The 27,822-nt window shown below is 33.9% G+C and overlaps 1 protein-coding gene across 1 annotated transcript in view; it reads right to left on the bottom strand.

Annotated features, from left to right (window-relative positions):
* Positions 1–9,498: 9,498 nt before the first annotated feature.
* Positions 9,499–27,822, bottom strand: part of COL11A1 (collagen type XI alpha 1 chain) — a 214,344-nt gene continuing 196,020 nt past the window's right edge. The window contains exons 58-67 of the mRNA XM_020906100.2: positions 24,178–24,231; positions 23,089–23,196; positions 22,559–22,612; positions 22,420–22,455; positions 22,272–22,325; positions 20,111–20,360; positions 16,702–16,814; positions 14,872–14,940; positions 12,404–12,637; positions 9,499–11,162 (exon numbers count right to left, since the gene is read on the bottom strand). Coding sequence (XP_020761759.2) covers positions 11,016–11,162; positions 12,404–12,637; positions 14,872–14,940; positions 16,702–16,814; positions 20,111–20,360; positions 22,272–22,325; positions 22,420–22,455; positions 22,559–22,612; positions 23,089–23,196; positions 24,178–24,231 — 1,119 coding nt within the window. The 3' untranslated portion in view covers positions 9,499–11,015. The remainder of the gene's footprint in view (positions 11,163–12,403; positions 12,638–14,871; positions 14,941–16,701; positions 16,815–20,110; positions 20,361–22,271; positions 22,326–22,419; positions 22,456–22,558; positions 22,613–23,088; positions 23,197–24,177; positions 24,232–27,822) is intronic.

Genomic DNA, 27,822 nt, shown 5'->3' with positions numbered 1-27,822 from the left:
ATAAAAAAAGGGCAATCTTAAGTCATTTTAAATCATCTCTCATAAATTAGGCAATTTTATTTTATTTAGGTCTATGTTTATATATGTGTGTGTATGTGTATACATAAAACTTTGCTTCACCAAATCTTATGAAAATCATGTCTTGCTCATAAAAAGCTCCTCTCAGACAAAGCATCCATTAAAACAGAACAAATAAGTACATGCCAGAAGGGTGAAGGTGAGGGGACTAGTGAAATAGGTGGGGGAGAATAAGAGGTGCAAACTCCCAGTTACAAAATAACTGAGTCATAGGGATAAAAAGTATAGCATGGTGGGATATAGTCAGTAATTTGTAAGATCTTTGAATGGTACAGATGGTAACTAAACTTATCACTGCAATCCTTTTTAGCTGTATAGAAATATTAAATCACTGTGTTGTACACCAGGAAATATCATAGTGTTGTAGATCAATTATACTTAAAAATCAAACAAGTAAATAAAGAAGCTCATAGAAAAAGTGATCATATTTGTGGTTACCAGAAGTGGGGATGAGGAGAGAGAGGGACTGGATGAAGATGGTCAAGAGATACCAACTTCCAGTTATAAGATAAGTAAGTACTAGGGATGTAATATACAATGCAATAAATAACATTAACACCACCCCATATTATATATGAAAGTTCTATGGGAGTAAACCCTAAGAGTTCTTATCACAAGGACAAGTATTTTTTTCTTTTATTTTGTATCTATATGAGGTGATGGATGTTCACTAACCTTATTGTGGTAACCACTTCATGATGTCTGTAAGTCAGATCATCATGCTGTATATCCTAAACTTCAACAGTGTTATATGTCAGTTATGTCTCAATAAAACTGCAAGAAGAAATAAAAACAAAAATCATTTAATTAGGTGAAAATAGGTGAGTGAAGAGGAAAAGATGAAGTAGAAATGATGTCTTCTTTGTCTCTCTTTGATTCTTTAGTTCTCCTGGTTCTCCAAAGATCTACATCTATATCCTAGTTTGCATTTTATTCAACAGATGTGCTGTTTAACTATAACAATGTGGAAACATCAGGAGTCCCAATGAGTTGGAAGACAATGAATAGAACTTTCACATAGATTTGCATCACTGTGAAGGATTCTTGCTGAGAAACCTTACATAATTACACCAGTATGCAAAACTAACCTATCCCTGGGTCTGCTTTTGCATGCTTCATTTGAATTAATTACTAGAATTAGCTTGAAGAACTTCTGTCTTTGACTTGTGGTATTTATTTTATGATTCATCATTTCTTTTTTGTTACAGATGAGAAATTTATAGGGAAATGACTAATTGCCATGCTTTTTGTTTGGCATGGTGAAAGGACTGATATATTCATAAAGCTTGTTCCCGATTGTATGTGATGATTAACAAAAAGACATACACAGAGCGGATGCTGCATTTATTTCAAATATATGAAAAATCACCTTAAAAGCCTATGCTTTCTGCATTTAAAAATTGTTTTTTATAAAAAAAAAATTGGTTTTTCACTTAGAAATATGTTAGGAACAGCATCCCATATCATTAAATCTTCTAATTCTGATTGTAACAACTTTATCATTCAATCTACAAATGAACTATCCTTTGTTACTTACTCACTCATGTCTGACTCTTTGCGACTCTGTGGACTGTAGCCCACCAGATTCCTTCGTCGATAGGATTCTCCAGGCAAGAATACTGGAGTGGATTGCCATGCCCTCCTCCAGGGATCTTACCATCCCAGGGATTGAACCCAGGACTCCCAGTTGCAGGCGGATTCTTTACCATCTGAGCCACCAGGGAAATCCATTGTACAACTTGCATTTTCTAAAATGAAATATTACATATTAGGGTGTTCACAATGAGTATGTATTTGCAAATGTTATTTCTTTTTCATGTTAGGTGCCTATGGATAAGAGAAAGCAAGAGAGAAGGGGAGGATGTGAATATACTCTTTGTAAGCAGTAAAATAAACAACAATAAGAAAGACAATGTTATATAGGTGATAGGAAGCCACTGAACAATTTTATATGTTGCTTTGGGGAGTATGGGTATCCAGAAGTAGGAGATCAGACAGGAAGTTATTAAAATTTTGTGGTTAAAAATCATCACTATCCAAACTCAAGCAGTATCAACAAAGATAAAAGTTGTGAAAGATTTTCTAGAAAAGAAAGCTGAGCAAAATAGAGGACTGATTTGAAAGAACAGCACGCAATTCATGATGACTCTGAACATCTTTGGCCCAGGTGACTGTGGATAGAGGTGTCTTTAACTGAGATTAAGAGGACAGGCAAAGGAGCAAGTTTTGAGACACTGAGTTGTCATCTCTGAGAAAATGCACTTTGAACTGGTGAATATTCCATTATTTGTAATCTTGAAATGTTTTTATGGTCAGGGGATGAGCTCAACTTTACTGAATTGAAGAATGGGTCAGAAAGTAGAAAGAGTGTTTCTATCTATCCATAATCTATCTAAAAATCTATATACAAAAGTCTGACTTTGATGAGCAGACAATAGAGGATATTCAGATATAATTTCTTCATTTGCTCATTTTTATATTTAAATATATATTGAGTGCCTACATGCCCTAATATGTTTATAGTTAGATTATATTCTTTTCAAATTAATAATATAAAATTCTTTCCAAGGCCTCCCATCCATTTACTTACTCCTTGTGTTCCAATTTTTACTTATAAAGTTTCAATATCAACAGACACAACTATAATAATTGTTTATCAGTTAATTTTTCTTTCTATAAATGTATATCCTCTGTGGTTGATATTGTAGATGAACTTTTATTTATATAGGAGACAGCCATTTACCCATAATGTTGTAATCATGTATTGTTTAAGCAATCACAACTTATTTTCATAAGTAATCCTACAATAATATGTATGATACAGAGCCAGTTGATAAGATTGTATCAAATGTCTGTTTTTTTTGTTTTACTGAAACCTGTTGGCTTTTCAGATTTTAGTAGACACAAGGTTTCTTTATGATATATTTTATGATATATGTTCTTCAAGGCGATGCAATTATAACTTATTTGTATGTGTATCAAGTGAAAGACTTTGGAATATTTTAAATATTGTAAAATATAGTCATTTATTCTCTCAAATTGTTTTATATGTGTGTCTTCCTATTAAATCATGGAAGTTTAATATTGTAATCCAAATCTGTATTATCACTCACTTAAATTTTCACGATCATTCAATAAACTTTCACTTAATAGTTTTTATTATTTGACTCATCTTACAGATCCATCCAGCATAGAATGCTTACTAGGTAGATACTGTAAAAACTGCCCCAAATAGTAATTCTAAATACAACTTTCATTGTGACTGTCTAACTCAAGAACAAACATTCATTTAAAATTATTTACTGCATATTATTCAACATACCCTTACATGATTTCAAGCTATCACAAAATTGAAGTTACTCAGTCGTGTCCGACTCTTTGTGACCCCATGGACTGTAGCCTACCAGGCTTCTCCGTCCATGGGATTTTCCAGGCAAGTATACTGGAGTGGGTTGCCATTTCCTTCTCCAGGGAATCTTCCCGTCCCAGGGATCAAACCCAGGTCTCCTGCATTGTAGGCAGACACTTTACCCTCTGAGCGAGCTATCACAACCAAACCTTAACCACAGGCCTTGGCCTCACCCCAGGCACGCTGTCTCATCACTGGGACTCATCAGACTCCTCCTCTTTGTCAGGTGCTACACCAGCCTGTGCCTCTGCAATTCTTCCTGGGTTTCCTCCTTAAAATGGTCTTCTTTCTCACCTCGACACATACCCATCCAAGCCTACAGATATTTGCAGACTGCCATCTTCATGAAACACTCACAAACCAGTATTAATTGCTCTTTCAGTTCTCCAAAAATCTATATAGTCTGAAACTTGATAATGATAGCTTATGGTAAATGGTGTCGGATTCGTGATCACCAAAGAAGATTTAGCTTTGCTACCAGGGACAAGGTTTGATCACTAAAGAGCTTTTGTGTAACAGAGTTTTATTAAAGTGAAAAAGGACAGAGAAACCTTCTGACACAGACATCAGAAGGGGGACAGAAAGTGCCCCCCTCACTAGTCTTAGCAGGGGAGCTAATTTTTTTAATTGATTATTACAATAAATCAAAAGAATGTCTCAAGGTCATAAAGATCTTAATAGACCCACTCCCACAATTTACATTTTAAGATGACAGGATTAGAACTAACAATAGAAAGATCTTACCAGACCCACTCCCATAGTACACATTTTAGTGAGTGAAGTCCCTCAGTCGTGTCTGACTCTTGGCGACCCCATGGACTGCAGCCTACCAGGCTCCTCCGTCCATGGGATTTTCCAGGCAAGAGTACTGGAGTGGGTTGCCATTGCCTTCTCCAGGGAACCTTCCCGACCCAGGGATTGAACTCAGGTCTCCCTCACTGTAGGCAGATGCTTAACTGTTTGAGCCACAGCTGGTAAAGAATCTGCCTGCAATGTTGGGAGACCTGGGTTTGATCCCTGTGTTGGGAAGATCCCCTGGAGAAGGGAACAGCTACCCACTCCAGTATTCTGGCCTGGAGAATTCCATGGACTGTATAATCCATGGGCTTGCCAAGAGTTGGACGTGACTGAGCAACTTTCACTCACTTGATGAATACATTTTAAGATAACAGGATTAGCCAGAAGGTTTTCAAGAAGAAGAAACTGTCCTCAAGCAGAATACATTGTTGTTATATAATCCTTACTAAGGAATGAAGGGGGAAAAAAAGTTTGTCCTTTCCTTCTCCTTGAGAATTCCAGACCCTTTTCTCCTCCTCAGGGACCCTGGACTTCTTATCAACCTGCCTTTGGAATTGACTCTCTCAATAATAAACTGTTCTTTTAAAACTGATGTTTTCCTTTCTTCTAATAGTGAAGACACTTTATGACATAATTATTTTGTGGAGTTTTTAATTTTTTTGATAGAAAACTGTCCTTATGACAGCACGAAATGATATCCTCAGTCATTGATTAACAGATAAATAACCATCATTTTCTGTGTTGATGTTTTATGATTCAATGATTAAAACCACTTGCCTCCATCTTTAGAAAATATTTACTTCAAAATTCTGCCCCTGCAGCTGCCCTCCCTCCTCTCCTGCCTCCCTTTGAGAGAGAGAACAGGAGGGTACAGAAAGGTGGTGGGTCCAGGGGCGGGAAAGGTCTCCCACACAGAAGAAAGATATGCTGATGAGACGTTTATTGCACCAAAAATCTAAAATAAAAAAAATTATTTACCTAGTAATATTACTTTTCCACTTTTAGTTAATTAATAACTTGAGTTTTTCTAACGTTGTTATTATCAGTTTCTCTTTTTCCATGCTTCTCTCGGGATTGATGTAAAAATCTCTGCAACTATGTAGAAATAACTACATAATAATATTATCTAACATGTGAACTTTGTTTCTCTATAGCTAAGAAACCTTGCATATACTATAATTGAATGTTTTTTAAATATATTTTGCCTTATAGAGCGATAGCTATATAACAATTTTACTAAGTAGTTTTGTTTTCCTGAAACAGGTAAGATGCCAGTATCCATGTCATCAAGGAATTGGTTACATAGAATTTTCCACTGTGTTGATTACAGGGCTCCGAAAATCCTTTTTTAGAGGACTTGTTTGTTCTATTTAATTCAGTCTTGTACTGTCAAGGTTGAGCTCAGAAATGGAGGTCTTTTCAGGTTAAAGTTTCTTCATGCCTTAGGAATATTCATTTCCCTCAGTAAGCCAAAAATATAGCAGACATTTTATTTACACCTGTTTTACTTCTTTATAAACATATAGAGGTGATTTAAAAATAAAAATTTGTGTATTTGTGTAGCTTTGTATAAATACTATTATAGGGAGAATGCCATTATAAGGCTATTATAAGTTCTAGATTTTATATCATGAAATATTTCTGAAATTATTTCGGTTTATATTTGTAGAAGGAAAGAATTAACAGCAGTTTGGTAACTCTTTTCTCCCTCTCTTTTGACACTGACCAATCTCCTTGTAAATACTGAGTGCTATACTTACAAGACAGAAAATAAATGAGGATGGAATTCCCTGGTGGTCAATTGGTTGGGACTATGTGCTTTCACTGCAGAGAACACGGGTTCAATCCCTGGTTGGGTAACTAAGATCACATAAACCACTCAGTGAGGCAAAAAGGAAAAATAAATAAATAAATAAATAAATAAATAAGGAGATAGCACGTGTTGCCTATGAACTGATAACTGAACTTGGGATGCTTTAGCAGAATATATTCTGAAAGATTTAAAATTGTGAGTAATTCTGCAATCTCTGGATCTCTGGGCTGCAGCTACATTGAAGAATTATCAGTTATATGACCACTACAAAGATATGCTCTGTATATGCTTGTCCTTCCCTGGTAGCACGGCTGGTAAAGAATCCGCCTACAATGCGGGAGACCTGGGTTCGATCCCTGGGTTGGGAAGATCCCCAGGAGAAGGGAAAGACTACCCACTCCAGTATTCTAGCCTGAGCCACAGAATACTCCACGATACTGAGAATAATGTATCAGGATACTGAGAATACAGCTCAGAATACTGAGCTCCAGGACAGAATACTCCAGTATACTGGAGAATTCTATGGAGAATTCCATGGACTGTACAGTCCAGTCCATGGGGTCACAAAGACTCGGACACGACTGAGCAACTTTCACTTTCACTTTAGCAAAGGAAATGGCAACCCACTCCAGTATTCTTGACTGGAAAATCGCATGGACCAAGGAACCTGGTGGGCTACAGTCCACGGGGTAGCAAAGAGTCAGACGCAACTAAGATGACAACAGAGATACGAGACTAACAAAGTACAAAATTTAATGACCCTACAACCTTTCAAATCTATCCTTTTCAAGAACAAAACATCCTAGTAAAATGGGCCTTGATAAGCTCTGTCTGATGAATTTGGGATTCTTGGATTGTACATGCTACTGCTTTTTTTTTTTTTTTTTTGGTATCCTTTGTGAATCTCTGTAAGGCTTGTATTTTTTTTTTTTTTTTTAAGATGATTTGAAGCATCTTTTTTATGGTTGTTTTTATTTGGCTGTGCTGGATCTTTGTTGCTGCCTGTGGGACTTTAAGTTGTGGCAAGCAGGATTTTTTTTTTTGTTTGGCATGCAAAGTCTTAGTTGTGGCATATGGGATCTAGTTCCCTGAGCAGGGTTCAAACCTGGGTCCCCTGCATTGCAGGCATGGAGTGTTAACCATTGGACCACCAGGGAAATCCCACAGCTTGTATTTTACCTGAGTCTCTTTCCTGATTTGGACCTCTGTGATACAATCTGTATATACTTTGCAATAGTCATTATTTATTTAGCTCTTAGTGTATATCAGTGTGCTAGGCTCTTAATTAACTCATTTACTTTGCTGTTATCCAGCTTGCAGAGGACTATTTACTTGAAACCAATAAAAAATAACCAATTAAAAAAAAAACAATATTAAGCTTCATAATCCTCTTTCACAGGCATCATCTAAGACCTTAAAGTGCTTCTAAAAATATATCCATGTGGTTATACGATTAGTTAAGATTTGCCAAAGATTCTTTAACCATGATCAGCTAAGTACTTTGTCATTACATACCAACTCTTGATATTCTTTTTATGTTGGCCGGTGTGGAAGGAAGCTGTAAGAAGGAAATTTGATTAGGGATTCATTTACTTGGCATTTGTGGAATATGCCTATGTAGGATATAATTATGTGGCTTGCAGCTAATATTTGTGTATAATTAAATTGCCAGTAATCTCAGTATAGATATGGCTTTCTGGAATAGCCCTGTCACCCACTTGTTATGATACTGAAAAAGCTACGAGGACAGAATTTATACCATTGTATGCATGTGTATTATGGTGCCCAGAACTTGAAATCTATTGATAATGGAGGAGCAACAAGGTAGAAAACATACAGAATCAGAGGTTGTGCTGTGGGAAATTCTCACAAATTTTTGGTGTGAAGTACAGTGTGAAGGAACTATAAAAAAGATTTTCCTGAATTTAAAATAATCTAAAATTAAGCAATACTCACCAATAACAGAATTTGACTCTGAAACATCTCTAAGCTATTTTGATAATAAAAAGCATTTAAACCTAACTTGTTAGAGACACATTATTTCTAAAAGAAATTTAAATTATAAGATTGTCATTTGAAGAAGCACTCAAAGGTTGCAGCCAATAAATAAATAAATACATAAATAAATAAATAAACAAGCAAACACATGGATAAAATTGTTACAGAAGTACTTTAGAGATTTAATTAGTATAAATATCAATATTTTCCTGGATGTTCTGACACTTTTGGTGTTGGTCCATTTTTTAAATTAATAATTTGTTGTAAAACCTTTACTCATTTTAGATAGTAACTTTTGAATTTTTTATTTGTAATTTTGTATTAGCTTTTTAAAGAGAATTATACCAAACTTTATGTGTATCAGGCCCAGGACTTACCCATGCCTACAAGGTCAATATTACTCTCCATAATTTACACATGAATTATTCATAAGTGCTGGGTCAAGACTAGAATGTTGCATAGTATCCTTTTTCCCTTACAAAGAGATTCCTTTTGTCCAGATGAAATCAATAAGGAGACACAGAAAAAATTCGATAGCATGCATAAGACCATATCCATAGATAAAAGGTTTAGAAAAGGATAGGCGAGTTAGCTATTTATGCATTAATTCTGTGGAGTGCCGCATTTGAAGCCATTTTGTTCAAATGGACAAATGATGCAACTTCCCCAATGCAGGTCAATATGAAAAATATTCCCTCATTACTATGCATTCATTAAATTGTCTGATGTATGGAATTCCTCTTGATAGACAATATTATTTTATGTATGATTTAGAGTGTATAAAGTGAAAGTCACTCAGTCATGTCCGAGTCTTTGAGACCACATGGACTATACAGTCCCTGGAATTCTCCAGGCCAGAATATTGGAGTGGGTAGTCTTTCCCTTCTCCAGGGGATCTTCCCAACCCAGGGATTGAACCCAGGTCTCCCACATTGCAGGCAGATTATTTACCAGCTGACCCACAAGGAAAGCCCAAGAACACTGGAGTGGGTAGCCTATCCCTTCTCCAGGGGATCTTCCTGACCCAGGAATTGAACAGGGGTCTCCTGCATTGCAGGCAGATTCTTTACCAACTGAACTATCAGGGAAGCCTATACAATCTACATTAGAGTCTATATTTCATGTAAAATGTCTGGAAATTCTTCTAATGCTGAAATTATGAATGTTTGAAACTTCATAAAGTTTTTAATTATAATAATATTAAAAAATTTCAAGCATACCCTATCATTTTGTTTATAGAGTTTATTTTAGAAATGTGGAGAATTTAAACAACTAATCTCTGAAGGATAATATTCTTTTTCAGAAGTGTAAAACTATTCTAACCTGGATGGTCAAGAAACAAATTGAAAGCCTTTTCTGCAATAGAGTAATTTAAAACCTATTTAAGAAAGAGAATGACCAATCCAGGTAGACAAGACTTGAGTTTATTTATACCATTCATATCTCCCTTCTTGAAAGGACATTTACAAACTTGATTTAAAAAATAAAAGAACTTCTGAATGACAACGTTCACGATTTAATTTCAATATTACAGGTATGCTCTTTTGTGATAAATTATCTCATATAAGAAATCATAAAACATTTATTTTCAAGTCTTACATATATTACTTAAAATAGATACAAAGTTCAATTTGTAATTTTTAGATTTTACTGCTATTTCAAGCTACCTGAAGGAAAATGCCTTAGTGGAAAAAAAATTTTTATTTTTTTAAAAAGTATGACTTTTAATACAAGCGCTATTAGTAACAGTTCACCCTTATGTTATTTAGCAATTAGGTAGGTCAAATAATGTACGATATTATCTTGAAAGAAACGAAATAATATTTGTTGGACAGGTGCAAGTAAAATAATATTTGAAGACTATTATGCAACTTAGCATCAAATTCTAGAAGTTGATTAATGATTAAAATATAACATTTAACAAGTTCATAAATAATTGCTTAGTTTCCATCTTTTAATATTAACCTGAATAGCTGAAGCACATTGAAAACAATGAGATGAGATAACGTAGTAAAAAAAATTGTACATGTGATTGATTGCTTGATGGAGGCATCAATCTGTTAAAATAGCTTCTCATACACGTTTTCCTGTCCGAAAATATAAACTTGCTTGTTTTCCATATATACAAGTATCTTGTGAGATCCTGGATTCTGAAAAGAAAACGGTTGAGGTATAGCACTGAATAAAGCATCAAAATGCATGATGTTTTTGGCTGAAATTCAGCAAAGTTAATGGTCAGTAGAGAAGAGTTGCTCGGTATGTGCTTCCAAAAGTCTTCCAGGTTTTGCCCTCTGAGAAATTTGTTGGCGACATCAAATAACTGAACTCTTCAACATCAATATATACAAAGGCATTTTATTATTCATCAAAGAAAGGGAATTAGAGCCACCAGAAATTACAGTTTTATTTTTCATAATACATATATTTATTGCCATCATAGTTCTGCAATTGTCATAAAATTAGAGTCAGATGGAATTCAGAGACACGTGCAAGTTTTGGAAATGGACACATAGAAACAGTATAGAACTGTACATAAAATTACAATTTATTAAACACATTTTTTTAGCACATCCTTGATGGATGGGAATGAGCACCATATCTTTTATGAATATATATTTTTCTCTCTTTTTTTTTCTACAGCACCAAAGAAATCCAAATAGGAAAAGGAGAGATGAAAATTGGGATTCAAGAATAAGGCCTGTTTCCATCTCAGCCACACTATCTTATATTTTTATGATTTTCAAAGTTTTGTCATGTGGTTCTGTGCCCACAAGAGTATCGATATTTCCTAATTGGTACATACATATGTAGCAAGTTGTTTTCTATACCATTCTTTTTCAAAACTTGCATGTGGCATAAAATGGGTTGGTGGTACCAAGGTATATTTTCTGTTGATTTCATATGTTCTTTGTCCTAATCTTAGCCAAGAAAACAAACAGGACCAACTTCAAATCCAAACTTCTGATTCTGATCACCAAAGTCATTGATCATTACATCAACGATAGGTACTTGATCAATTTTCGGTGTATTGATTTCAATCACAGTCTTTTCATAGCCTTTTCTGGACTGTAAAATTAAGAAGAAATAAAAAGTTACACAATCATTGCATACTTCTAACATACATTATTTTTTTCTTAAGCCTCTGAGTGGAGGTAAGAAGGTAAGAAAGAAGAGAATGGAAAAAAATTTGCCATTATCTTTATAGTAATTCACTCTTCTTGTTATCACTGATGTCATATGTAGTTTTAAATTTTGAATATTGACCGTATTTAATACTTAGCTGTACATATTCAAAATGTTACTCTAATATACTGTACAGCTGCAGAGAATCTTAATAAATTGATATATACATTTTAATATGTGAAAACTGATATTGGTACTGGGTCATATCTTTGCATAAATAATATATCCTTACCATTGTTATAATAATTAAGATAGGAATATATAAATATATATATGTATACACACACACATAAGCAAATTTTCTAAGAAAAATTTGAATACAGTGTAGGAATTATAATACAAGAAGTCAAACTCAAAGTATTTCTTTTGCTATGTATTAATTTTATGAATAATTATCAGTACATTATATTGGGAAATCCAAATCACTTGCACCTTTCAATATACAGTATGTTTTCATCCTTGATCTATGTGTAAGCTACTTACTTTGTTTACTTGTAATTGTAGCTTTTCAGTAATCAGCTAGGAAAACAAGTTTTTTAGGATGCTCTCTTGGTCATTTGCTGTCATGAAATTACCATATGTGTGAGAAAGACAATTGCAGAGGATTAAAATAACCAAATGACTGTTTCTGTTTAAGCTCTTGTAACATAATACCAATCAGCAAACCTCTATAAGCAAAATACAAGGTAAGAATTATCTATGGTATGAATGGTATAATGATGATTCCTTTAACTGTCATTTTAGAGTCATGAATTAAGGAGGCAAATGAAATAAGCTCTTGATCTTTTTCATTCCAAGAATAACTAGCTGTAATAGTATTTAAATATCTGGAATAATTCCATAAAAATAACATATGACCCAAGATTACCTTCTGCTGTGGCTTTAAAAGTGTGTCTATATGTATCTTTCAGTTTCTGTACCTGTGTGTGTGTGTGTTTGTGTGTGATTACTAGTGGTTTCTAATACACTGTATTTCTAATACACTTAACACGTCAGTGTTCAGCATCGGATCTTAATGACAACTGACATCCACTTCATGAGAGAAATCTGACTTAGGGCTAAAGTGAAATGGTTACACATTGCCTCTCACCTCTGTGAAAGACGGCCACAGGGACTATACTCACCGCACAGCCATCAAATAGGGCTTTGATGTAGGGGTTGTTGTCATAGGACATCTCCTCATCATTTGATCCCAAGAACCGAAGTGCTTTGTCATAGCTTCCTGTTGACACATCATACCAGGCCGCCGACTGATGACAGTAGTAGGTGAAATTTTGTCGAGCAGAGGCAGTCAGCAGTTTCAGGAATGTCATTTGCACCATATTAATGGAATTGCCTTCAACATCTAAATATGAAAGCTGGAAATAAGAGAATAAAGAGACACATAAAGACTCTTTTCTATTATAAAGAATAAAATCACTGTCAACAGTGAATTGAGATGCCAGAAGCATGTGGATGATTCAACAGACCCATTTCTTACTCAATGAAAGAAAGTATGCACCAAGAGTCAGAAGACCCAGATACAGGAATTTATGAAATGAAGATGGATTTTCACCTTAGCTACTATCAACAATACTTATCTTGGAAAGAAAATCACTTTACCTCTATACTTCAGTTTCCTAATCACTCAGTAAATATTATAAAAATGTAATTGCTTTTGCTTGTTTCCAAGAATTCTTTCATTATATTCCTGTACCTTTTTGATATAGTCCAGGGAATTCTCCAGGCCAGAATACTGGAGTGGGTAGTCTATCCCTTCTCCAGTGGATCTTCCTGACCCAGGAATCGAACCAGGGTCTCCTGCATTGCAGGTGGGTTTTTTTTTTTTTTTTTTTTTTTTTTTTACCAACTGAGCTATCAAGGAAGCCCTTTTGAATAATAGAGTGGTAAAACAGTGAAAATGAAAATAGAGGAATCTCAGTGAAATGTAAAGGTTAACTATTTTTATGTTTTCACCTGTTTTCCTAGTGTATCTGTTTGATTCAAATTTTTCAACAGATTCCTGCATTTTTCATTTTGGGGCCACAGTCTTCCAAGAGGTTTTTGGTATTCTAATTTTCACCATAGACCTGCCTGTTTGTCTGTTCTTAGTTGATGTAATTATATTCATCTTTGTATCACGGGCACCAAGCATATTGCCTGAGACATGCAAGTAAATATTTGTTATCAGGAAATACTTAATTTGTGTTTTGTGAAGGACCACAGTCCTAATTTAAAATTATTAAAAACTGTCTCTTTTGTCAAGCTCATAATTTGTTTTACTGGGTATAAATAAACTATCTGGGATTAACTGAAACATATAAACCTATATTTTAAAAAATTAAGTAAGAAATTTGCCCAGGTTATAGATTCAGTCAGTTCAGTTCAGTCGCTCAGTCATGTCTGACTCTTTGAAACCCCAATTCAATATAAAGGCAGTTATCTGTGGCTTTCCTCCTTATTGGGCTTCCCTGATAGCTCAGTTGGTAAAGAATCTGCCTTCAATGCAGGAGACCCCAGTTCGATCCCCGGGAAGATCTGCTGGAGAAGGGAAAGGCCACCCACTCCAGTGTTCTGGCCTGGAGAATTCTGGACAACTGTCCATGAGCAACTTTTGCTTCACTTTTCCTCCTTATTGTTGATTTACTTAATTCTGATTAACAGTTCAGATGATGAGGATACCTGAGAGGTTAGAGAAAAAAAACTGGGAAATCCACTCTAAGGAAAACAAAACAGCAAAAAATAAAACTACACACAGAGAGCTCTATCTGTGCATGCATTTTTATCTCATACAAAGATAAAACTGTAACATGGATATTTAATACGTAACTTGAAAACCGAACTAGAGATTTATGATTGGAGAATGTTACTAATAAGTGTAGATTTTTAGAGGATAACAATTGTATAAATAGTCATAAATGGAAAATAATAGTTTTTTAAGGAACATTGAAGTATTGAATAATTATCTGAATAAATGAGAAACTTTCATTAGAATACATTATAATTAACATTTCAAAAACAACATATCTTAAACAGCTTTTAAATGCAAATTTAGTTTTGGCATGCAATGTTAAAATATCTCTAGAAAATGATTAACCACGGACTGGTAATTCTATGGAAATATCTAAGTAAACATGTGCTGTAATCCATATAAAAGGTCAGTCAGTCAGCTCACTTTATTTATAGATGTAACTATTGGAAAAAACATTTCACATTCCAAAACTTCTTATTGCAATTGAAAACAAACAATAAATTAGATTTCAAGTATAAAGGAAATGAAATAGAGATCCTACATAGATATTATACTCTCTATATCTCATATTTCTAATATAATCCATTTTTATGCTATCTCAAGTACTTAGTGAAATGCATACTTTATTTGATTTTATTATTTTAGTAAATTTAATATATTTCCATTTATTTTGATAAAAATTTTAGACTTTCTAAAAATCCCAAAATTGGTCTAAGAGATTTAGATAAAGCAAACTAGAAAGTACATGGAATCCTGCGTTGTATGATTTAGACTTTCACAGTAAGGGGCTAGAGATTATATAATTTGAACTTGAGTTATGACGTTTAAGATATACCACTGCATGCTAAGGTAATAACATACCAGCTTTCCTCTCTTAAATTCACTAAACCAGCTTCCTGGTTTCTCCTTTGGCCATGATGAAATTCTTACCTGTTGCAAAGAAAAGGAAAGTTAGAAAGCAAGTTAAAATTATAAACAATATTGTTTATATATTTATCATTTATTTTCAGTAATACTATGATGCTAACAAGTTTTTAAAATAATTGACCGGATAATACAAAATGGGATAAAGAGCAAAATTTCAGATAGATCTGTGAATTCCCATTTAGTGAATTTTGAGCCATTTTTCTTTCCTGTTTTCTTTAATTGCTACAAAATAAGGAAGGTGGAAAATAACCTGGTAAAGGCATACCAAGTGCTGGCTATAGGAGATGTGGGCAGAACTCTTAGGCAACTCCTTGCAAAGGAAACCCTCACACTGCCAGTTGGCATCTGCCATCAAGGCAGATAGAAACCTTTAGCAGTTCATAGCCAAGGGAGGCATCCTGAAGCAACCAGTTAGTAACTGAGGACGGGATACTATGGAGGAGCCAGGATTAACCTTGGCAGGAAGCAAGCCTAATCATTCCCTGCTGGGGAAAATGATTAGAAACTTTTATAAATGTTATTATTTAGCTTTGCAAAGATCAGCCAAATATAAAGGTATTTAAGGCCTCACTAGAGGGAATTTGAGTAATTCGGCAAGGGAAGGCATTTCCATTTTCCCACATTTCTCTGTGGACTAGGGGAGCTTTATTATGCTTCCCCACATGCAAAGTGTGGTTGGGAAACAGAAGTTGCTTTGTCTCCTGCTCCTACTATCCATCATTCACTTACAAACTAAATGTCTCTCCTAAAGAGATTAGTCACAAAGCTACTTATTTTCTTATAAACCTGTGGTTACCAAAGGGGAAATGTGGAGTGGGGTGGGATAAATCAGGAGCTTGGGGTGAACACACACACACTACTATACATAAAACAGATAACCAACGAGGACCTACTGTATAGCACAGGGAAATCTACCCAATATTCTGTGATAACCTATATGAGAAAAGAATCTAAAAAAGAATCAATATATGTGTATATGTATGTATATATATATATATGTATATATATATATTTATAATATATATATATAACTGAATCACTTTGCTTACACCTGAAACAAACACAATCTTGTAGATAAATTATACTCCAATAAAATTAAAATATTTTTAAAAGTTGCTTGTTTTGTCTCAAGGAGGTTCTGTGCCTCTGCATGCCAACTCCACTTACTAACAAGAATGTGATTTATTAAAAGTGCACAGATAAAATCAAAATGTCCCATCTATAAAATGTTTGGAGAAGGTAATTATGTTAGTGAAAAATCTTTTATTAATAATTTGCCTATAGCTTTAAAGACAGAAGTCACATATATTGATACTGCTTGGTGAAAATCAAGGAATATGTTTGAAGAGACTATCTGAAAGTACAGAGAATATTCTTATGTTAAAGATTCGTTCTTGTGTATTTTGTGTATTTTGAGCATAAAATACAGCTGTGAGTTCTATCACATGGTAATTGGAAAGAATACTACTATACATATACTAAAATCTGAGAATCAGCTGTGTTGTGCCATGGAAGGTTATAGAACTTTAGAGGGCAAGCAGGTGCATAAAGAGTACATCTGGCTAAAAAATAAAAAGTGTTTGTTAACTACGTATCTCACTTTGGTGCCTTATTTATGCCTATGCAAATGAAATGCTCTAATTACCCCTGTAAGAAAAGCAAATAAAAGAAAATATGACAGTATAATTTTCCTGTTTAGTTCAATATTGCAAAAACATGGCATAAACTGTCAACAGTCACCACCAAAACAGATTGGTTACTTACTCCCTCCGATTTTTTGTCTGGATAAATGCAAGTCTCACCACCAGACGTGAAATTACAGTAAACTTTGAAGGAATCTCCTGAGCAACCTTGGTTGGGATCAATCCAATATTCACCTGAAAGTATTAAAAAAAAAGTCATATGCAAATACATTTTGGGCTTTCCTGGTGGATCAGCTGATAAAGAATCTACCCGCAATGCAGGAGACCTGGGGTCGCTCCCTGGGTTGGGAAGATCCCCTGGAGGAGGGCATGGCAACCCACTCCAGTATTCTTGCCTGGAGAATCCCCATGGAGAGCAGAGCCTGGTGGGCTACAGTCCATGGAGTTGCAAAGAGTCAGACACGACTGAGCGACTAAGCACAGCACAACACAAATACATTTATATAAAAAACTGAATACATTATAGGGCCAATTTTATTGGACAAATAAGGAGAAATGAATATTCATTGATTTTTCTACATGTATCACTTTTATGCTTTTGGTCACATTGGGGTATATGTTTGAATAAAGAATGACCTATTGTCTTGTCTGCCTGGAGCTTTGCAAATGTCCCCATCTTCCTGGAACATCCTTTTTTTTATTCTTAGCATGCCTATTACTTTTGGGTTTCAGCTTAAATGCCTCCTCCTCAAATATTAATACACTATTTATTTACGTATAATAAATTGCAAGTACATTGGGTGTAGATATACTTGACCCTAAATCCTATATGTGTTATTTACTACTAAGTGAAATCCCGTGGACTGAGGAGCTTGGCAGGCTTCAGGCCATGGGGTTGCAAAAGAGTTGGACATGACTTAGCAACTAAAACAGCATAACCTGACTATAATGATCATTATATTTTTCCTTGATTTATTTATGGATTTATTTATTAATGATGGAGGTGAGAGTATCTACTTAGCTTCAAGGATCATTCTTTTGCATTACTGTATAACAAAAGCTTCATTAATTAAAAGTACTCCTTCTTTAAATGGGCTCCAAATAAGGCTATTTTATATATTTAAATACAGTTTGCTATTAATTGTATTATCTAAATGGTACAGAACTAATTTTATCATGTAAATGACCATGACCATTAATTTGGTGTTAGATGAGTAATGATGTTAAGTAGTGGGACTAACAAAAAGTTATTCTTTAAGTAATTGACAATGGGGTTATTTAAGAATAATTGGGGAGATAGACTTGATAGATATGTGATGACTACTTCTCTCCTACCATTCTTCATGCTGCCATTTCATTTCAAATATTGATTTAAATTATGTCAATTCTCTGATTATGAACTTTAAACAATGTAAAAGTTCAAACTGCTTGGTTTAGTATTGGAACTCCTGAAAATTTAATATCAGTTTTCTTTTTAAAATAAATTATTTAACAAAAAAATTATACTTTTTCTGATTACACCATTAATAATTTCACATCTGGAACCAATTAAACTTCTTGGAAGAAAATTACACAAGAAAATAAAAATCATCTAAGATTTTACCAACTGGAATAACCACTCAATCTTTGATATTTCTTAGGGTTTTAAAGAATAAATAATTTTGAATTATCTGGTAAGCATTATTTTTATCTCTTCTTAGTTAACATTTTTACTAGATATTCTTTCAAATGACATATATTTAATTACTAAGATGCTTTTTTGGCTTTTTGCCCTTTCAACTTGCAAGAGATTTCATAGGAGCTCTCTAATTTTGGATAGCAGGGGAAATCTGTATCTGTCACACAATGCTATTATAAAACTTAAGGTTTAACTGTTGTCATCATTAGACAATAATAGCCCAAAGGAATTGTTCTTTCTGTTTACCTGTGAGTTTCTACATGAATAACAGTGTCTGACACCAATAAATAAATAAATAAATAAATAAAGTATTTAATTGTAATTAATTAACACAAAGAATTAATAAAGTTAGCTAATATATAGAAACCACCAGGAACTGTAGTCCACAGTGAGCCTTCTAACCCCCAATATACAAAATTGTCTTGAGCGTCAAGTTCTAGCTAATCATATGTTGTTTTATGTTGTCAGTAAATGCTTATGTTTTACATTTGATATTCAGTCTCATATGTATGATTACCCTAGATAGATCAGAAATGTGGGTCATTCTTTTTATAAATCACTGAATTAATATGAAACTAAACAATATATATTTCAAATAAATATAAATGTAAAGATTTTTGATAGCAGTTTGTAAAGAATCCTTAATAATTATCTGTGTCTCTTTTTAACAGATTGTGCTTAAGACAGGAGACTTTTAAGTTACTCTTTGTCATAAGGAATGTATGTTCTTGAGTTGCATGAAACTTTTCTGTCTATGCTGAGTTATTAGGATCTCAGTTACAACATTTATTATATGATCGATAGTGAAAAATAATGTCACACAAGTAAATAGAGTGGCAAAGTATTTCCACTTAAAGTGGGAGATTTAAAATCAGATACAGATCTGCCCACTTTTGGTTTAGTTTAGGATTATGTGAGTTAGTCACTTAGATACCTGAGACTGAGCTTCTCAGAACAGGTATATAAGAGTTTTGTCAAATAATTTTGTTGTTTAGTCGCTCAGTTGTCATCTAACTCTTTTGTGACCTCATGGACTATAGCCTGTAGCTAGGCTCCTCTGTTCTTGGCGAAGAGAAGCTCTAAGGCAAGAATACTGGAGTGGGTAGGTATAGCAAATTATCTTTATATTATTACAAACAAATCATTCACTGTTGTTCTTGTTATTCATGGATCAGTGAAACAAATTTTGCCTCAAACTATACAGTTCTTAAATACTCTTTTCACCAAATCATTGCTAAACTGATAGGTCACATGATTCAGTTATGCTATTTAAGCCTTAATGTTATTTAAGTTAGGACATAAGATATAAATACGTAGTAATATGCACATATATATGCACACATCATACCCATTCTATGATAGTAATTACATACCAAAATACATTTGTGTTATCTTGTTATTTTTTAGTTGCTAAGTCATGTCTGACTCTTTTGTGACCCCATGGACTGTTGCCCGCTAGGCTCCTCTGTTTGTTAGATTTCCCAGGCAAGAATACTAGAATAAGATGCCATTTCCTTCTTCAGGGGATCTTCCTGACCTAGGCTTCAAACCTGCATCTCCTGCATTGGCAGGGGGAGTCACCAGGGAAGCCCTTGTGTATCTATGACCATCTAAAAATGATCTTGTCATAATTTAACAAAACCTTATTTAACAAGACAAAGATTTTCCAAAGTAGATCTAGAATTACAGTGTAAATGGCTTTTTTTTTTGTCTACAGGATTTGAATTAATAATCATTCACTCTCATTTTATTTAGAGTGTATATTAAATATTTAACTAGAATTAATGAGCTGACAATGCATCTCAGTAACTTAGAAGCTCGACATTCACTTGGTCATGTATTATTAACATACCATCTGGGAAGTCAGGGTGGCTGAGTTGCAGATCTTTGCAAGTTCGGGCTGGATTGGTCTGTGTCCCCATTGGAAACTTCATATGCTCGATGTCTTGTTTCAAGGAATTGAGGGAACCAAATATTTCCTCCATTCCATCATTGTAATCCAGAATATTATCACCTGCGTCTGCTTGCATGCTTTCAGCATGTCTTCTTGTTTTTTTGGGTGACAAGATTGGTAAAGGCTGTATGACTTCACCTGGTGGACCCTGTAAAAGAGATGATGTGCATATAACTGCTTTCTAAGGTAAAATATTCTGCAAATATTAATTATTACTATGTCATCTTTTAGGACATTACAGTATGTTTAGCCTTTCAATGTTTTCTCTGTTTTTAAAGCTTTCTCTAATTGCTTATATATATTTATTATACATGAGTGAGTGAGTGAAGTCGCTCAGTCGTGTCCCATTCTTTGTGACCCCGTGGACTGTAGCCCACCAGGCTCCTCCATCCATGGGAATCTCCAGGCAAGAATACTAGAGCGGGTTGCCATTTTCTTCTCCAGGGGATCTTCCTGACCCAGGGATCGAACCCAGGTCTCCTGCGTTGCAGGCAGATACTTTAACCTCTGAGCCACCTCTTTGCGACCCCAAGGACTACAGTCCATGGGATTCTCCAGGCAAGAATTCTGGAGTAGGTAGCCTTTCCCTTCTCCAGGAGATCTTCCCAACCCAGGGATCGAACCTAGGTCTCTCACATTGCAGGCGGACTCTTTACAACTGAGCCAAAGGGGAAGCCCTTATTATTATACATATATATCTTTATATATAAACTTTGTGAATTCTTTAAAAAGACTCTAGTGGAGATATCGAGGTAGGCACAAAAATCAGATGACTTCTGGACCTTTTTCTATACAAGTAACATAGCACAGATTTGTGTGGAGATATATTATATATGTTAATTTTTTATTTACTAACTAGTCCTCATTTTCATGTCTTATCCCTGCAACTAGACTTGAGTCTCTGAAGCTTAAAACATTTTTAGGTTCTTGTGTTATATAATGAGATATCTATGGTACTTGATAATGATCTATATCACATTTAAAAATACACATTAGCTGGTTCCAAACATTTATAGCTGTATATATAAACAAAGAAATGCAATCAGACTTGAATTTACATATCTATAAGAGTAGAATTACACCAAATAGTTAATCTATACTTTTATGGATTTAATTCTATCCCATAAAAATCCATGTGTAGAATTCCAAAGCCACAGTAACTCAGAGGAAGACCTTATTTAGAAATGAAGTGGCTATAGATATAATTATTAAAGTGAACATGAGGGCATTAGAGTGGTTCTTATTCCAATATGACTGATATCATTCTAAAATGGGAAAATCTGGCACAGAGACATGCATAGTCCGAAGACCACGTGAAGAGACACAAGAAGACAGCCTTCTACAAACCAAGGACAGAAGTCTCCAACAGATCTTTCCCCCACACAACACCTCAGAAAGAAACAATGTTTCTGACACTCTGGTCTAGGACTTCTGCCTTCTAAATTTGAGAGACAAAACATTTCTATCCTTTGAACCATCTAGTTTTTGAGTCTTTGTTACTGTCATCACAGCAAACTAGTCCTCATATAGCTTAGAAACAAGTTCAGGAAGAAAGTCTCAAATTTTGTCACATGGATCTAACACAATAGTTGTGTGAATCCTGGTAAATGTCAGATTTAATAAGTGGTAGCTATTATAATCATTATATGAAGTAGGGAAAAAATGCCAAGTATCTGAACTTTACTTTTTATTCCTAGTTAGGTATTAATATATCTTTGTGGCATAGAAGCAGTTGCTTTCATGAAAATGTGATATAAAAATATATGATTTTCTTAAAAAATAAAGCAAAATATTATAATATATAGCTACAGTATCTTTATATTCAAAGAGTGAAGCCAGTTTACAAGCAGCCACTTTACTATCTGAGCTACTAGGGAAGCCCAATTAAAAGATACATGTTGGCATGCAGACCTAAAGTACTTAATTAAGGTAGTTGCTATTTCCTAGAAAATCAGTACTTTGACAGAATGTGTTTTTTCATCCTTATAAATTCAGAGAAATCACTGGTAGTCTCAAGATGCTAATTACCAAAATATTCCTCTCATTACCATGCACTTACCGGAGGCCCAGGAGGTCCTGGAAGACCACTGTCACCCTTCTGGCCAGCAGGGCCCTATTGGAAAGAATAAGCAACAAGATAAATGGAGACCAAAGCATCTGAGTAGGCATCACTGAAAAATTTAAATGCCAAAGGGAAAGGTACTTACCGTAGAGCCTTTAGTGCCCTTTGGACCTTGAGGACCCTAAAAAATGCAAAAGCGAAAGTAGACAAAAAATCTAGAGGATCTATGTCTCTTTGATTTATTTATAAGTTAACCTTGTAAAATTCTTCTGTCTTGTACTTACTGGTAAGCCCGGAGGACCAGGTGGACCTATGGGACCGGCAGGACCTGGAATTCCCTACAGAGAAGTTTCATACAAATTAGAGTTTTTCTCAGTGATTCCATTTTTATACGTTACATAACGACAAACACTGCAAAATTTAGATAGTGCAGAAATACAGAAGAATGGCTTAAAATTTTCCATTTTAAATCTAAGAAATAACTTTTGCAAGATAATCTGTTTTTTTTTTCCATTTTGCTGCAATATTTCTCTCTATATATATCTTTATGCTCCTACGGCCTTGAGAATAATTATTTGTATGTGTTGAGGATTCAATGAACATTTGTGTAATTGACTACTGAAGTATAATTTTTATGGTTTCCAATTTTCATAATTTTTATTTATTTACTCTAAAGTTGAATAAATTTTGTTTTGAAAACATCATTGACTTAAATCACTTCCTTGGTCATGTTTAAAGGAATGTGTGCAGGTGTGGGGGTGTATTAATTGTATGATTGGAAAGGAGCAGGAAAATAAATTATATCTTTACTCACTCCATCTCCCTTTGCTCCTGGAGATCCTTGAGTTCCAGGGAGTCCTCTGTCACCCTTTTCACCTTGTTCTCCTGGAGGACCAATTAGGCCAATTAAACCAGGATGTCCCTTTGAAAGGCAAAGAAATTTTAATGATGTATAAATTGCAACCATGTATTAAGTTATAGTCATAAAATAACTGCAAATTAAATTCATGAAAATAAGAATAAAAATACATTAAAAATTTTAACCGTTTCTGAATAAAATATAGGATTAAGAACCTTCTCCTAAACCTCACCTAATAGGATCATTTACCGATTGGATTATGTGAGACCTTCATTAAGGGTTAAGAATATGTATTATTGAACAAAATGCTTTCTGAAAGTACCACTTCAGTGCTGCATTTACTTAAAGGGAACTCCTTTAACTAAAAGTCCAATAATGACCATATTTAATATTGGTGAAATAAGCAACAGATAATTCATTGCTTTATAAGCATTGGATAATGTATATGTATGGCTGTCTTTTCTGTTCACCTTAAACTAAAACAAGATTGCTAATTGGCTATAACCCAAGACAATGCTTTTGGTGCTTAAAAAAATTAAATTAAAAAAAATAATTTATATTCTTCAGAGATTTTTCAGTACCTAAGAAATATTTACAAACATAATTAAAAAATATTAATGTCACTCTAAAAATGTTTTATTTTCTTTAATTATTTGATGCAACAGAGCACATATATCTTTAAAATTACCATCTGAAGGACAGTCTAGTTTAAAATTTTTATTTTCATGTTTGAAAACATGAAAAAATTGGCACTTTGTTATTCTGTTTATTTTCTGAATAGTTATTTTAGTACAACCATATGCTTTCTCCATATGGTTCCTACAAAGGAACATTGACTAATATAACACTGAGTTCTGGTGCATTTTTCATCATTATTTTCTCTTTTCTGAATTCCTCTTGGAAGCTAAGGATTGACAGCATTTTCCTTGGTTAGAATGACAAAGGAATTCCTTGAAATTTTCTTTTGAGTGATTTTAATGTGCATAATTGTAGTCTCTGCAATTAGGATATCAACAGTGTAATAATATATTATCTTATTCTCACCTTTTCACCCTTGGAGCCAGGGTCACCTTTGAGACCGGGTAAGCCAGGAGGTCCCTAAATAATGAGAAATAACAAACATACATAGAGTATGTGCAAATTATATTGTAACGAAAATTATGGGATGATTTTAGCAACTAATTCTTAGTCCTGGCCCCTACTCACAAAAATATTCATAATGATGTCTTTTAAACAAACTTTTAGATATAGAAACTAGTGTACTTCAACACAAACTAAGGTTCTTGTTCTGAAATTACAGCAAGTTGAACTATGCAGGCAGATAGTTTACAGTAGGTGATGGATGAAAGAAAGGCCAGGATAATACTACAGCGCTTGAGTCACTACTGCTTACAACAAATACCGCATCAAGAAACAAAGGCAAAATATAAATTTTTCTCTATGAGTTTGAATTATATAGACTGAATTGAACTATTTGAATTATAATTTCAGTAAAGATTTTAACATAGCATTTAAAAATCAAATTGTTTTAACTTTGATCAAGCCATATGATTAGTCTTCACTATAGTATATTTGCAAGGCTACCATAAGTATTTTTTCCCTCTCTAGACAACTTGAGTTTCCAGTGTGAAAGAGCACAGTAAATATTAGTCCATCATCTTTATGAATTTAATGTATTAAGGGCCATGGATCTAATCTAAATAACATGATGTAATATAAAAACTATGGGTTGAGAATCCGACAGACTTGGAATAGAAACCAGATTCTCTTATCAGCAGTTTAGCTAACCAAAGAGAACTTCAGTTCTCTCATCTGTAAACCAAGGATTATAATTCCTGTCTCAAGGGGCTACTGTTAAATTGCATAGATAAATGCTTTCCTTTCTTTAGTTTCTCAAGGTCTTCTGCTCAAACTGAAAGCTTGAATATCAGAGAAAGGTAAGAAAAATATTAGTATAAATTGGTTCTGTGTAACAACAGTGTTTTGGACTGTTATCAGAAATATTTAAATTTGTTTTGGTGGTGCAGTGGTCAAGAACCTGCTTCCCAATGCAGGAGACACAGGAGATGTATGTTCGATCCCTGGGTTGGTAAGATCACCTGGAGAATGGAATGACAAGCTATTCTGGCCTGAAGAATTCCATGGACAGTGGACCCTCTGACTAGACCCTGGGGTTGCAAACAGTTGGACATGACTGAGCGACTAACACACTGCACTACATGAATGAATTTGAAATTCTGTTAGTACTGATATAAAAGTGGACAATTTCCCTATATCATTCTATTGACAATAGATAAACTTATTTTTATAGAAATCACATGCAATTTTAAGTGTAAATGTGCCTAATAATCTTATAAAGAAAAAGTTATTAATCCTCTGATGTAGATTTGTTATCAATTCAGTTCAGATTCTCTTTTGTGTAAGTAATAAATAATCATGCTACTTTGTTAAAATAATCAAATTCACTTTCAGGAATATTCTAAGGCTAGATTCTAACACTGGACTTTCATCTCATTTGCTAATACTATATCAGAGTGAGTGATCTCAAAGTGTGATCCTCAGACCAGCAGCATTATCATCACTTATTATTTTGAGGGCTTGCATGCTCAGCCATATCAGACTCTGTGATGCCAGAAACTGTGGCCTAAGGCTTCTCTGTTGATGGGATTCTCCAGGTAGGAATACCAAAGTGGGTTGCCATGCCCTTTTCCAGGGGATTGTCCCAACCCAGGGATTGAACCTGCATCTCCTGCATTGCAGACAGATTCTTTACCACTGAGCCATCCGGGAAAACCTTTGTGAACGTATTAGAGAAGCAAATTCAGAGGCTTGTCTAGACTAACTGAATCTGAAATTCTGTAGTTAGAGACCAGCAATCTGTTTCACAGGTTTATTATTCATTAAAGTTTGAGAAAAATGATTCTGTGGCATTAGGTCCAAATCTGTTAAATCAATATGAAAATCAGAATAGCATAAACAATTTCATTTATGTTAAAATAAAAGCATTACTTATTTAGTCCTACTAGTTCAATAATTTTAAGATTAAGTAAGTATATTGGCATCAACTTTTTTCTGTTCTCATCAGAAAGGCCTGGTAAATTATTGGTTAGGAGATTAATGTTGCCTAATAGCACAATTTTAAAGGAATAATATAAATGAGTAATGAAATAATTCCTTGACGTCATGTGACCATCAGGATAGATGCCAAACATTCTATATGTTAGCACAAGGTGACATAAAAATGCATAAAAAAATAGTTCTAAGAAATATGTAATTTCATAAAAGAACCATATATCTGAACCAGTAGCCTGACTCATTTAAAAATATTGGTTAAATTGACATATGTCAGTAAAAAGTAAATATATTCTTTAGATTGAAATACAAAAGCTATACAAAAGAGGTCAAATTTTTTTCTTTCTTTCTTCTTATTTTACATTCAAGCTCTCTCTGGTAGGTGATAAACTGCACAGAAATTTTGCTGTAAGTGGGAGAACTAATAGGGATGTCACTTGATGAACACTGATATTCCAATCACTGCTTCATTCAGCATCTCAGGTCTACCACTCATTAGTCAGGTACCCCTGAGTCTGTTCCTTCTTATCTCAGAGCTTTATTTATAAATGTATTCTAATAATAACTGTGTTAGAGAATTGTGATAGAGAAAGAAAAAACAGGCCTATGAAAGCACTACATATAGTGAAGTATATGGAAATATGAATTATTGTTATTTGTTTCTGATATGCTCTAGATGGTTATCAATCAGCTTTCTCATGACATTCTAATAGTAAAAGCTATAATGGCAAAAAAAAAAGAAACACTACAGATTCTAAATGCTCAGGGTAACGGGAAACATACTAGAAGTTATTTGTGTTTGTAATGCTTTTAAATCATTTATATAAATATTTTTCATGAAAGAGTTATAGGAAATGAATGTTAATTCTTTTAAGCTAATAATATCATAAAATTGCAAACTATATCTAAGGAGGCATTTGCCAAGCAAAGTCAGTTTCTTGTTTTCATCAGTTGGAAATAGACATTGGCAAGTTATGATGTGATAGCAGTTATAAAAATCCTCTGAACCTGCAACATATCAAAAATATCAACTCTGCATATAAAAATGTTATTTCAGGTACACATATTTTCTATTTCCTCTTTAGAATATTGTAAATTGAAAAACCCCATGAAATACATAATTCATAAGTAATAAAGTGAAAAGGCAAACAGGGATGATACATTCTTAGGTGTCTAGAATACACAATCAAATATTTTCCCCTGCTGTATCATTCTGTACACAATATTTGCTTTAATATGCATCTCAAAATTCTAGTGCATTAAAATTTAAAGAAAATTCAGATCCTACTCTTTATTTAGAAAGTAGCATTGTAAAATAACATTTAATTTGGTGAAAAGCAAATGTTTTGTGATTTAAGCCTGCTTAATCATTATGGAATGCTACACATCTCAAACCTGTTTACAGATAAGTTAAATGTAGCATTTAAAATTTTTAAATATAATTCAGTAACCCATCCTACCATTTATTCAGCAATTATGGCTTAAAAAATAATGCTATCAGATTATTTTACGTATCAGCATGTAAAAAGAATTAATGTATGATAAGGTAAACTTGTACAAATACTAAACAATTTTTCAGCTACACTGGAACAAATAGTTCTTAAAATGAAAGATTAT

This window comes from Odocoileus virginianus, chromosome 5, assembly GCF_023699985.2.
Source record: "Odocoileus virginianus isolate 20LAN1187 ecotype Illinois chromosome 5, Ovbor_1.2, whole genome shotgun sequence".
NCBI lineage: Eukaryota > Metazoa > Chordata > Mammalia > Artiodactyla > Cervidae > Odocoileus > Odocoileus virginianus.
This window is presented reverse-complemented; position numbering and strand designations above follow the sequence as displayed.